General features: G+C 45.2%; 1 protein-coding gene and 1 long non-coding RNA gene across 3 annotated transcripts in view; one reads left to right on the plus strand and one right to left on the minus strand.

Annotated features, from left to right (window-relative positions):
- LAS1L (LAS1 like ribosome biogenesis factor) overlaps positions 1-12,475 on the plus strand; it is a 47,116-nt gene that overhangs the window by 16,876 nt on the left and 17,765 nt on the right. For both annotated transcript variants that reach the window (XM_073361027.1, XM_073361029.1), the window contains exons 8-9: positions 10,287-10,372; positions 11,652-11,867. In XM_073361027.1, the coding sequence (XP_073217128.1) occupies positions 10,287-10,372; positions 11,652-11,867 (302 nt within the window). The remainder of the gene's footprint in view (positions 1-10,286; positions 10,373-11,651; positions 11,868-12,475) is intronic.
- Positions 1-12,475, minus strand: part of LOC140917702 (uncharacterized) — a 37,903-nt gene that overhangs the window by 8,773 nt on the left and 16,655 nt on the right. The window lies entirely within an intron of this gene.

Consider the following 12,475-nt stretch of genomic DNA (forward strand, 5'->3'; position numbering starts at 1 on the left):
GACAGCTACAACTCCCTGGGCTACTTCCCCATGGCCTCCTCCCAACACCTTCTTTGTCCTCACCATAGGACCTTCCTCCTGGTGTCTAATAATGTTTGTACTCCTCAGTCCTCCAACAGTCCGCGTTCTCACTCTCAGCTCCTAGTGCCTCTTGCTCCCAGCTCCTCACACGCACACCACAAACTGAAGTGAGCTCCTTTTTAAAACCCAGGTGCCCTGATTAGCCTGCCTTAATTGATTGGCTGCAGGTGTTCTAATCAGCCTGTCTTAATTGTCTCCAGAAGGTTCCTGATTGATCTGGAACCTTCCCTGTTACCTTACCCAGGGAAAAGGGACCTACTTAGCCTGGGGCTAATATATCTGCCTTCTATTACTTTCCTGTAGCCATCCGGCCTGATCCTGTCACACACCAAATATCATTATATGCTACGGGAGAGGTGAATTTGTGTCAGCCCAATTAAAAATGTTTGGAGGTGATGAAATGCTAAGGAATCTGTGGCCTTAGGGTTGCCGACTTAAGCACTCTCAGAGCTCTGCAGTGCTGGCTTTCCACCATTGGCATAGCAGCGCTGCACTAATGTTTTCTCTAAATTATTTACGTTGCAAACTCCCTTTTTTTAAGCATATTGTGTGTATCATGCTGTGAATATTTAATGTGGGTGCTTGGAAGAATTCTCTTCGGGTTTCTGGCTGAATTCAGTATCTGAGCAGTGGTTTCTCTTTGCTAGCACCTGGGCAAAATAAACGGTAGCCCTTTTAATTAAAGTATCTGCTGTACACAGGTCTGGGTACCAGGCTGGAGTTCTGTAGAGCAAGAAAGCATGAAAGAGAATCCTCTTGGAGTTAACTTACATTCAAGTGAAAGTTTTTGTGTTGCTCTTGGTTACTGTGGCTGATGGGTGTCACTACAGCCACTCCTCATACTGTAGCTGAGGGTATACAGTAAGCATCTAGCAGTGATTCTCAACCAGGGGTACTCAGAAGTCTTCCAGGGGGTACATCAGCTCATCTAGATATTTGTCTAGTTTTACAGTGTTTTACAGTAAAAAGCACTAGCGAAGTCAGTGCAAACTAAAATTTCATATGGACAATGGCTTGTTTCTACTGCTGTATATACTATACAGTGAAATGTAAGTACAATGTTTATATTTCAGTTGATTTATTTTATAATTATCTGGTAAAAATAGGAAAGTAAGCAATTTTTCAGCAGTAGTGTGCAGTTACATTTTTGTATTTTTATGTCTGATTTTGTAAGTAAGTAGTTTAAGTGAGGGGAAACTGGGAGGTACACAAGACAAATCAGACTATTGAAAAGGGTACAGTAGTCTGGAAAGGTTGAGAGCCACTGCTTTAGAGAACAGGCAGAGTGTGAATGAGGCTTGAAGTTGGAATGATATCTCTGCTACTTCACAAGATACATCTGTAGAAACTGCCACAAAACTAAAAAGTAGATTTTTTTTTGTCAGCTCTTGCTGTTAATTTATTTAATTGTTTTAACTTTTGATAGTCAATGTCCTTGGTTTGTGGAGAACTGGATGTCTCAAAAGACCAGGAAAGTGATATAAAGCCTTTCTGCTCCAGGTCATTGGTACCAGTTGTTGTAGGAAGAGAGCCCGAGACATGAGAGTTTGTGAAGGATTAGATAATGGTGAGAGGAAACCTTGTGGCCAGATGGTTAGCTATAAAAGCTGTATAGCCTAGCTTTCACTTCCACCTTTCACTGTTCAAATTTCACCTCTGGGAGCCTCCCTTGTAGTTTCAGGGCAGTGACTTGGCGCAGTGACTAGATGACAGAGAATGGGGCTTGAACATAGCCTATGACCTAAAGGAGTTTTTATAAAGTGGGGGAAGGATCTGCCATGCCGCCACACTCCACTCCCTTAAAAATAAGTACTTGAATAATGTGTCCCTCGTAGCTTTATTAATAAAATGTAATTGGATGCCATTACTTAGCTGTTTTTGTTTTTGCATTATGTAATGATTACTAGGGCTTTTTCTCTGGAAAAACAAAGACTCCAAACTGTGAAAGCAGGAAGAAAGAAGGGGGAAGTGAGCATCTGTTAATGTAACAAGATTTATAGCTTGTGACTTGTGTTCCAATTCTTTACTAAGTACTTTCATGGGGTAATCCGATCGCTGGGGTCACGTGGGGTACTATGAATCTGGCTGCATTGCACTGCACTGCACTGGGCTGTTACTGTTATGTAAGGAAATTCTTGCTCATGGCAGCCACCTCTGGAGGATGGGATTGCAAAATACCAATTCTCCACTTGTAAAACCAACAGAGAGCTGGAGCGTGCAGTGGTGATGGTGCTAGAGAGAGGTTTTGCGATTGCAATAAACTGCCTTAGACTTGTTTTCATTTTCTGATATTTTCCTCCAAGCCTCCAAGAAAATTTATTTCCTGTAACTGCTGGTTTCACAATTTTGGACTTCAGTCCAGCCTCCTTTTTGTTCGTGCTTGGGCACAGGTAACTTCTCTGGCCCAAGGACAGGACAACCTCTGGATGGACTTTCTAGCAAACATTTTTGTGTGCGGGGAGGGGGGAAAGAGGGAAGGGGCATCCCTTGCCCCTACCCCTGCCATCACATACAACTTTTTTCCCAGTTCCGCATAGTCATGTTGCCTTTCAGCTGAGACAGTATTAATTCTGTGCCCCATACCTGCCCTAGATACATAGAGAGAGGCACCAATGGGTGACCCAGCATCTGCTTGCCACATTCCTACATTGGGACCTATGCACCTGCACACTGTAGGATCAGCATTGACATGCAGCATGTCAGCTGCTGGAGTGGAGCCTTTTGCCTAGGGGACTGGGAGGACTCCAGGCATTATATCTTTGTTCTCAGTCTGGGAGAGGGATGGTGGGTTCCTCTTTCCCCATAGAGGAAGGGAGCACTGCCCAAGCAGGGGAGAATGTGAGTGTGTCTGCCACTAGAACCTCTTCCCATGGCGTGCAAGATGAGCAGGGCTATTTCTTTATCCTCCTTGCTCCGCATTGGAGGCCTGAATAAGGAAGAATTGAGTCAGATGAATTGACTTTCTTCTTCCCTCCAGGGGAAGGAGGAGTTGAGTTGGCAGAGAGAAAAGTCTTGGTGTGCGCGTTTCTGCACATTTGCTTTGGTCATGGCAGACAGGAAGCAGAGAAGACAAAGCGTAGAGCAAAGCTCCCTTCCTGAACCAGCCCAGACTATCAGCTGGAGAATGGCAGGTTCCCTAGCATGCTGGGCCTTGAGACCTGATCTTGTCATGCATAGGGTCCTTTGTAAATCATAAATGTAATTTTATTTTGTTTTTAAAAATCACCACAGTGTAAATGGCAAAGTATTGAATTTCACAGAGTTTGCACAGAATAAATTTTACAATTAACTTTAGTCAATTTCAAGGTTTGATTTGATTTTATTTTTTTTTAAGTCAGCGTTTGGTGGCACTTTCATGCATCCTTCGCCCTCTGTGAAACTGTGGTTTACACAGGGCCCTCTTACTCTTGCACCATGTGGCAGGTTTTGGGGGTTTTGTTACATTTTTGCAATGCTTTTTGTAACTTAAGCTACCTGAAATAACAGGGATGTGCTGGTAACGTTTCCTCGTAATTCTGCTCCCCACTCAATGGTTAGTGCCGGGGTCAATGGGAATTACAGGCCCTGCAGCTGTACTAGGCTTGGTTAGTCCTCCCAGCATGGTGCTTGTACCTATATTTCAATGTCAGCTCTCACAGCTTTAGAGCACCAGCCCTACCCTTTGTCAGTCCTTCACTGCTCAATTCTGTGTGGGCCCCAGAGCAGTTGCAGTGGTGCTTAACTGGTCTTGTCTGTGCCTGGTACTCTGCTCCCACAGAGGATACATGCAGGGCACAAAGCAGCTAACTGAAAATAAAACAATGTAGGATGTGGATTTTTTTATCTTGCAGTAAAAATTTGGGGGTGGACAGTGGATGTGTATCTTCTGAAAAACACTTCACCCAGTGGAGGGTGGTCAGTAAGCAAGCGTGCACACACGCTAAATTCCCTGGGATAGAGGACTGTATTCATTTAGTTAGGGCTAGGGCTGCAACTGTAGGGAGGCAGCTGCCTCAAAAGTCCTGAAAAAGGGATGCTAGGTGATAACATGCCTAGTTGGCAGGTCTCACGCTTGCACCAAAAGCCACTGGTGTCTCTCTCTTCTCCCTGTGCCCGCATGTCCGCTGTCCTGAGAGTCCTTAAACAAACTCCTGCTTCCCATCTTGGAGTCCACTGTAGGGAAGATGACGAGCAGTTGACTGAGTTCTGGGCTATTTCATACAGCCATGTCCTTTGGGACCCTGTTCTGGTCCACTCCCATGCCTGAAACCTACAGGGCAAGGCTCAAGAAAAGGAAGCTACTAGTCCAGCAACAACACAATCCTACAGAAACATGAAATGGGCTTCTTACTTCTGTCAGCATGTGCCCGCCAAAAGTGCTTCATGCCCATCAAAATGAATTCCTGGCCTCTAGGCAGTGGATGCTGGGACAGTTTTATTTCCTGCCCTGGTATCTGCAGATGGTTGTGTGAGAATTTAGGCCTTTGTTGCTTACACTGTGTGGGCAAAATAGAACAGTTGGAAACAATCGCTGGAATAAACCATTGAACAAACCGAAGGGAGCATAATGCAACTTGGATGTAAAGATGGATATTGTGTTAATTTATGTATGCACAGCTATGAGGCACAATTAGAGACATGCTGTAAAAGTAATCTACTGAGCGCTTATCTGAAAAATCAGACCCCTTCAATGTGTGTCAAACTGAGCATCTACAAACTGAGGCATCAAAAAGTCATTTGTTATAATTGAAAATCGTGGTGCGCGTATGCATGTCGGCCTGTAAAATATAGAAGCATACTTCTTTTCATCCATTTGCCCTGTGGAACTGATTGATGAAATGGGACAGGTTCCACTATGCACAGATGCAACCACGTTCTCAGAAATGCTGTGTGCGAATGGATTGCACTTGCCTGCACTAAGCAGGTGAGCTTGCTGGGGAAATGGTGAACCACTGGAGGAACAAACTCTACTGGAATTTCTTTGCTGTGACTCGTAGCAAACATATTCAAGAACTACCCCTCTTTCAGATAGGGAAACTGAGGTACAGAGAAGTGAAGTTGCTTGATGGAGGCCATGTGATAAGTCAGAGGGCAGAGCCCGGATTTGGACTCGGGATCATCTGGCTTTCAGTCCCATGCTTGGGCCATTAGACCACATTTCCTCTCATTCTATCTTTATTACTAAGTCCAGAGCTTCAAACTTGTAAAGAACAGTATGGGCTGTTATATTTATAGTTAAGGGGAGGCTGTACCTATTTCCAGCAGCTGGAAATGATGCTCTGACTGGAGTGACATTTCTCTTCCTCCCACAGGCTTTCTTTGAGAGTCAAGCGTGATTAAAAGCATCTCCCATAAAAGAATCCTACCTGTGTCTTTTGCCTTTTTTTATTAGCAGTAGTACATTACTATATTAAAAATGAAAATAAGACCCTGTCACATTATTGTTTCCATTGATCTTTATATAGCAAAACCAATGCTATAGCATAGCATAGGTTCCTACTGGGTAATGCCAATGGATCTCGCCTCTTCTGAGTGCAAACCTCCCTCCCTTAATTGGAATTGTCTGTAAACTGCAAGTGAATGGCCAATAAGCCACCGAAGCATTACAAATTAAAAATAGAACCTCTGCTCCCTACAGCTTGTGGCTTCCAGTTTGAAGTTCTGCCATGAATCTGCCAATTGCCTTTTGACACCAAAGAGAGAGCAAAGAATGGTATTTGGATGCAAAAGCAGCAGAGAGAACAGGAGGAGTGCTTTATGATGCATACCATTGGTCTGATAAGTACCCTCTTGCTTAACCGTACAGAGGCCCCAAGGAGCCAACTGGAACTGCTCTGTGTTGTGCATGTTTCTGGCAGTGCTAGAAATACTCTGTCAGTCCAGGGAATTCTAACTAGTGCCACAGGTACTATAGAGATAACACCTCCAGGAGGCCTGCAAAGAGAGTCTAGTTCTTAAAGGACTACCATAGCCCTCTTTCTTGGGAAGATGGGGCATAACAACTGTTTCCTGTGAATTTTTGCGGATATTTTACTTCTTAAAAATGGGAAAATTTTTGCTTTCATTTTCATAGTTAACCCTTAGAAAATGTGCTAATTTCCCGGTGGCTAGAAGGTGCGAACTGGCGATCGGTGTATTCTGCTCCAAGGATACTCTAGTGTTTTGTATTGGAAGAATCTACTGTATCACCCCTCTTATTCAGTGCATATATGAAGAGAATTAGTGAGGAGGCATAGGCTGAAGCATTTGCAGTATGCTGGTGATGCCCAGGTTAAAATTGCTGTCTCATGTGATCTGAAGAGTGCAACCAAATGCATTTCCTGGCGTCTGGGTACTGTTGGACCATGGATGAGAGCAAACTGGCTGTAGCTCAATCACTGGGGGAAGGAAGGAGAGTAGTTGGGTCAGGATCTCTCAGCCCTTTTGGGGATGTACAATCAATGTTTGTGACCAAAGTCTACGACTTGGGGTCTGGTTTCACTCCCAGCTGTTTCCAGATGATCAAATAGTGGCATTGGGTGAGGTTGCTGTGTTCTCTCCTGGATATGAAACTTGCACTATGATTAAGGCTAAGATTTTGTCATGGTTATTTTTAGTAAAAGTCATTGTCAGGTCACGGACAGTAAACAAAAATTCACGGACGCCGTGACCTGTCTGTGACTTTTGCTGCTGTAGTTCCAGGGTTTCCCCCACTACTGTGGTGTCTGGGAGCTGTGGGGTTTCCCCTCCGCCCAGGGCAGCTGGGAGCTGCAGAGTGACCATATTTCCCACAGAGAAAACGGGACACCCCAGCCGCTTACCTGAGGCGCCCCCTTTCCCCCGCGTGAGGCTGTCGCTGGAACCCTGAGGAGGGCCCCTCAGGAGTCTGTCACCTGTTGCTGGAACTTTGCAGGGGGCTTCCTGTCACTTGTCACTGCTGTCGCTGGAACCCTGCCAGGGTCCCACTGGCTGTCAGCTCCAGAGTCCTGCAACACCTGGGGCTGAAGCAGAGAATATCACAGAGGTCTCTGGAAGTCACAGATTCCTTGACTTCTGTGACCACAGTGACAAAAATGTAGCCTTAACTATGATCGGTGTCTTCTCATCTCTAGACTGAATATTGTAATGCAACATATTTGGGACTGGATCTGAAATGTAATGGAAAGCTGTACCTAGTGCAGAATGTTGGTAGGCTGCTTGATGAGTACAGTTTCTTGCCCTCAGCACACTAGGCTTGTGCTCCAGGACCTGCTGAGACTGGGTATTGACTAATGGGTGGAATTTAAAATGGTGTGTTTAACCGATGAAGCCCTAAGTGGCCTCAGACCTTCCTACCTGAGAGGTTGCCTTCTTCCTATGACACTCTGCCCAGTTAGGATGAACAGGGGTGCTTGAGCTTGGTTTGCTTTTGTATGAGAGAGCTACTGGTAGTGTATACTCTGTGAGGGTCCCTTCCTTGACCTGTTCTCCCACCCCATCTGAAGTGGCTGGCCCGGCCTGGGCATACAGCAGTACAGTCTGGGCATTGGCAGGGAATTGAGGCAGTTGGAATGGAGATGCGTGGTGGGGAACTAAATCCTGCTGACTGATGATTAAATGAGATGTGGCAGGGTGTGGGTAATGGAGAAACACCACTGCTTTGGATGACTGTTGTAACTCCATTTAGTATTGGTTTTATATGTATGTCAGAAGCACCTAGAATTTGGATGGGAGTTCTTTGATGGCAAGTTTTTTTTTAGACTTTCCACTCCCCTTCCCCTACCCTGCCCCCCTTAGCATTTATCTGGCCATTGTGCCAGGGATGGAGGCAGCTGTCTGGCCACCAGCTGCAAGTGATGTTGGGACTAGTGGAGAGGATCCAAGCCTGCCCCCATAGCATGACCCTCTTCCTACCTGATGTTCGTTCCTTGCCATTCCCTCAGACTGAGAACCATCAGGGAGGGGAAAAGGGTTACACTGGAATGTAGGGAAGGCCTGGCATGGAGATGATGGCACTGATCAGCTGAAAGATGGTACTGTATTGTCAGAAGTGGTAAGGTGGGCAACGAGCAATAAGATACCGGTATGCAGTAGTGGGAGTGGTCTCATGTTTGTAGGAAAACAGAGAAACTGCTGGGAAGGCAGGAAGGAAATGAGTCTAAAAATGACAAATTTACTAGTTCACTGGTTTTGGCAATCCAGGTGGCAGAGTCCAGGGCTAACGGGGTCCAATAACCTCTTCTAGTGCTCCATACAACCTGAGAAGACACGTCATTTAGCATTCCTACATGACTCTGGGTACTGTTCATTGCTATGGTTCTGTCCATATAGACCACATGTGTGCAGTGGTGGAAAGGCAGGAAGATGCCTCTAGAGATTAAAAGCAGAATTAGTTTCCAGTGCTAATGACTTGAGTCAGCTGTGCTTGTCATCCCTGTTTGCGTAATCACAAGGTTGAGCCTGCATCTCCATGGCTGTAACCTTAAATAGTCAGTGAGGAACAGTCATTGTATCTAGGAATACAGTAATTATCCTAGAACAGATTCCAGAAAAGAGAGGGATCTAAATTAGAACCTATTTTGTAGGGCAAGTCACAGTCTATGGATAGCCTTTCTAGTAGCTGGGGTCTCCCTGAATCACTTAGTTGCTGCAATTTGGTGTCTATAGAATCTTAGATCAGGTCTATTTAACTTGTCTTGATGTTCAGATTTGGGTTTGGGGATCTCCCCTTCCCCCCCAGACAATAAAAGCCACAGGCATCCTGTAACAAAGTATGTCTTGTTTAACTCTGGTTCTACCTCTGTAAACCCAAAGAAAATAGAAGCAGAGATGCCGTTTTCTCTCACTTGAGCATTTTGCATTTGAAAATTGCTGGTTTGATATTTGTGCTGTTATTTTTAATGCTGTCCTTTGTATATTACCAAACACTGGACTGAGCAGAAGCCCTTATTCAAATAATGAGTGGCTGTAGGAATTTATACCTGAACCTACTGCTGCTTCTCACTGCCAACCTCCAGTTCAACCTATCTGAACCAGAGAGTCACCAGAGAGTTTAAATGACTTTCCTCTGTCTCCCACTTCAGTTGCACCAAGCCCTTGTACTAGCAATTGCACGCCATCTTGGGCTGTGAGCTCCAGATCTCCCATGCTAACCCTGGCTGATGTTTGGATGGGAGACATCAAAGTACATCCCAGGTATTGCAGAAAATGGCAGTAGGGAGTGCCCGTCTTCTGACATTTGAACTAGTATCTTTAACATCGTGATACGGGGATGCTTTTCTGCCAGAGGTTCAGAGATGCCATCTTTCAGATGGGACTTAACAGGGCTGACTGCTTGTGGTTCTTATAGATCCTGGTTGTTAGACCTCTACCACACATTATCGAATCATTTTAATGAAAAACATAGTGCTGAATCCCCTGCACTGCTTTTGAAATCTCAATGCCTAGGGATTCCCCCCTCACCAGAGTACAAGTGTTAACTGTAGTGACCTGGTCACATTCTGGTTTGGAGGATTGTGTTTCCCCTCCCGTTTCAGTGGGTATCTTAACTCTCAGACTAGAGCTCGTATAGTGTTTTGGGGCCTATTAATAGGCTTGGCAGAACTACGTTTTTATTTTAATCAATTTTTAATTGAGGTTTCTACTGGGTGTCATTGGCCTGGCTAACTCCCCAACCATGGGAGAGACCACCCCGCTACTGAATGTCTCCTGCTGGAGTACTCCTCACAGTCCTGGCTGGGGATCTCTGCTCTGTCCCTCCAGGACTGCAGCCGCCTCCTCGCACCTTGTGCCCGCAGGGATTGTGTGTCAGCAGCCCTGCAGCCATGCAGGGAGCCCTCTGCAGTTCCACTGAGCGGGTCCTGGTGGAACAGAGCAGAGACCCCCGCCCCAGCACTCCCAACTGGTGTGTGAGAGAGCAGTTTTGTGATGGCAGGGCTGCAGAGGGCTCCCTGCACAGCCACAGGGCTGGTGACACCAATCCCTGCAGGTGCAAGGGGGAGGGAGGCTGCATTTGTGCCGCTTGTTTATCGATTGGGGGTTTTTTTCTGTTGATTTGAGGGTGTCAGCTGAAGTCGACATTTAATGACCTTAGTTGATTAAAGTCAAATCCTGCCTATTAAGGAGCTGGCACGTCCCACCACATTTCAGCAGCAGATGAAATGAATCCCGTTGTATGTAGCATGTGAAGTGTTTTGGGGGTCAGGACAAGAGATGCTTTGGAAATGTGAGGTACGGGTGGGACTAATGGGGATTTCTATTTGTTATAGGGAGGTGGTGGCTGAAGCTCTTCTAGATGATGGCTGTCTCATCCCAACTGTGGAACAACTGGAGACTTTAAATATCAAGTGTGAAGGTTAGTGTCTCAGACTTTATGTGAAATCCCTTAAATCAGGGATCGGCAACCTTTGGCATGCGGCCCACCACGGTAAGCACATCCCTCGGCCCGCGCCACTTCCCGCAGCCCCCATTGACCTGGAACAGCGAACCACAGCCAGTGGGAGCCGCGATCAGCCGAACCTGCAGACACGGCTGGTAAACAAACCGGCCTTGCCCACAAGGGGACTTACCCTGGCGGGCGGCATGCCGAAGGATGCCAATCCCTGCCTTAAATTAACACACCCCAGGGTAAGGCAGTGAGTTAGGCTTAATATGTTTTCTCATTATGATGAAAAATTAAGTTTGCATTAGTGTAATTTGTATTGAAACATGCTGTGTGCTTACACCAGGCCTACTCTCGTGTCCCTTTTGTCTACGACAAGTTTTGGTAAATCCTACCCCATCTTTTTGGAGCCCCTTTTATTTTCATGTCTACCTTCTCATGTACTCACTCCTACATGCATGAAGGCAGACCTTCCATGCCAATGCTGCAGTTAAGTGGTTGCAAGCGGAGGGTTCCTTCTAAGTCTGATTGTGACTCTCTTTCTGTATCCACTATAGCTACGGGTTTCATGGAGACCACAGGAATTTCCATTTGGAACTGGTCAAAAATAATTCTTACCCTTGTATGACTGCCTCTAGCTGTGACTTGCTTCCGTGTTGCTGCTCACAGGTTGAGAGAGACTGAACTGAGAGACGTCAACATTGGCCCCTTTAAAATGCTGTCTAAAGAGTGTTGGGCACCCAAACCCTATTGTCATTGGAAATCGGGTGACTAACTCCCTTGGGACTAATTGAAAATCCCCACCTCAGAGGTTCCCAGGGGGTTATCTGCATGTTGCTGTAATTATATTACAGTAATAGAGCTCTTCGGAGCTGCTCAATACTATGTTGCTTTACCCTTTACTAACCCTTTTTATAGTAACTTTTTAGATAGATTAGCTCTCAGTTCTGTGGGCGTTGAGCTTATGATGGCAAAGCATTAGCCAAACAGAGAGGTTTTCCTGTGGCTTGCATGATTAGATCAGGCTTCATATTTTCTGCTTTCATTGAAAGATTGTATTAATTACCTAATTATCCATTCATTGTTTTTTCCTGTCTTTGCTGATTATGACTGCTTCAGAGTGGGATGTCAGGAGAAATATAAGGCCACTTAATACAGTATATGCTACTCGCTTTGGAGCTATCACTGAACCAGATGTTATGTTTAAAATACTTTACCATTTAAGTGTAGTGTTTTTGTTTTTTTCTCATAGAAAATAAAGAGTTGCTGGATTTCAAAATCCCTCAGACATTTTACTACTTCTGGCAGCCTCTGCTAAAGGGCCTCCAGTCCCGAGACTTTACACAGACCCTGCTAGAGAAAATGTTTGCTGACCTGAAGCAGTGTTCTGAATCTTCAGAACTCAGGCCTCAGTACCTGATCAACTGGATTGCTGAGATTCTGACTGCCAACGCCAAAGCAAAAGCCAGTGAGTGAGTCTGAAATTCTTTAGGTTCTATATGAAGATGGCTTTAAAATCCTCTCCTGTTCCAGTGCAAGGAAGATGGTAGTACTTTCAAGTCAGAAATTCAGGATCCTAATTATACTGGTCACATTAATTTCCTATGGCTTTCAAGATCTCAGTTTTCATGCTTTTTAACGTGCACTTTCTGGGTACCCTTTAGTTCATTGTAATATATGGAAAAATCATTTCCAAAACTTCATTATGGGTTTTATCAAGATTTGAAAGGTGGTAATTTTTCCTGTAAGGGACCAATGCACCAGCATGGTGTTGAGAGCACTGCACTGCTAAAGTGCTGTTTTATACATAAAACCTAAACCAGTAGTTTGTGTTACTACAGATGCCGGCTGGACTTCTCATAATAAGCAGTTCTTAGGAGTCCCTGGCTTCCAGTGCTGTGCTCAGACCACCACTAGGTCAGACGGTGCTGCCTTTGCAACACCCTGGGGTTACTCTTAGTGTCCTGACCAGAACCCACTATGGCTATTCTCATTTTATTCTTCCTACTTAGCATATGTTGCCTTTGGGTGAGTTGTCTTTCACTTCCTGTCCTGAACTTTTGAGAGTTGCTGAAA

The sequence above is a fragment of the Lepidochelys kempii genome, chromosome 9 (genome assembly GCF_965140265.1).
Source record: "Lepidochelys kempii isolate rLepKem1 chromosome 9, rLepKem1.hap2, whole genome shotgun sequence".
Lineage (NCBI taxonomy): Eukaryota > Metazoa > Chordata > Testudines > Cheloniidae > Lepidochelys > Lepidochelys kempii.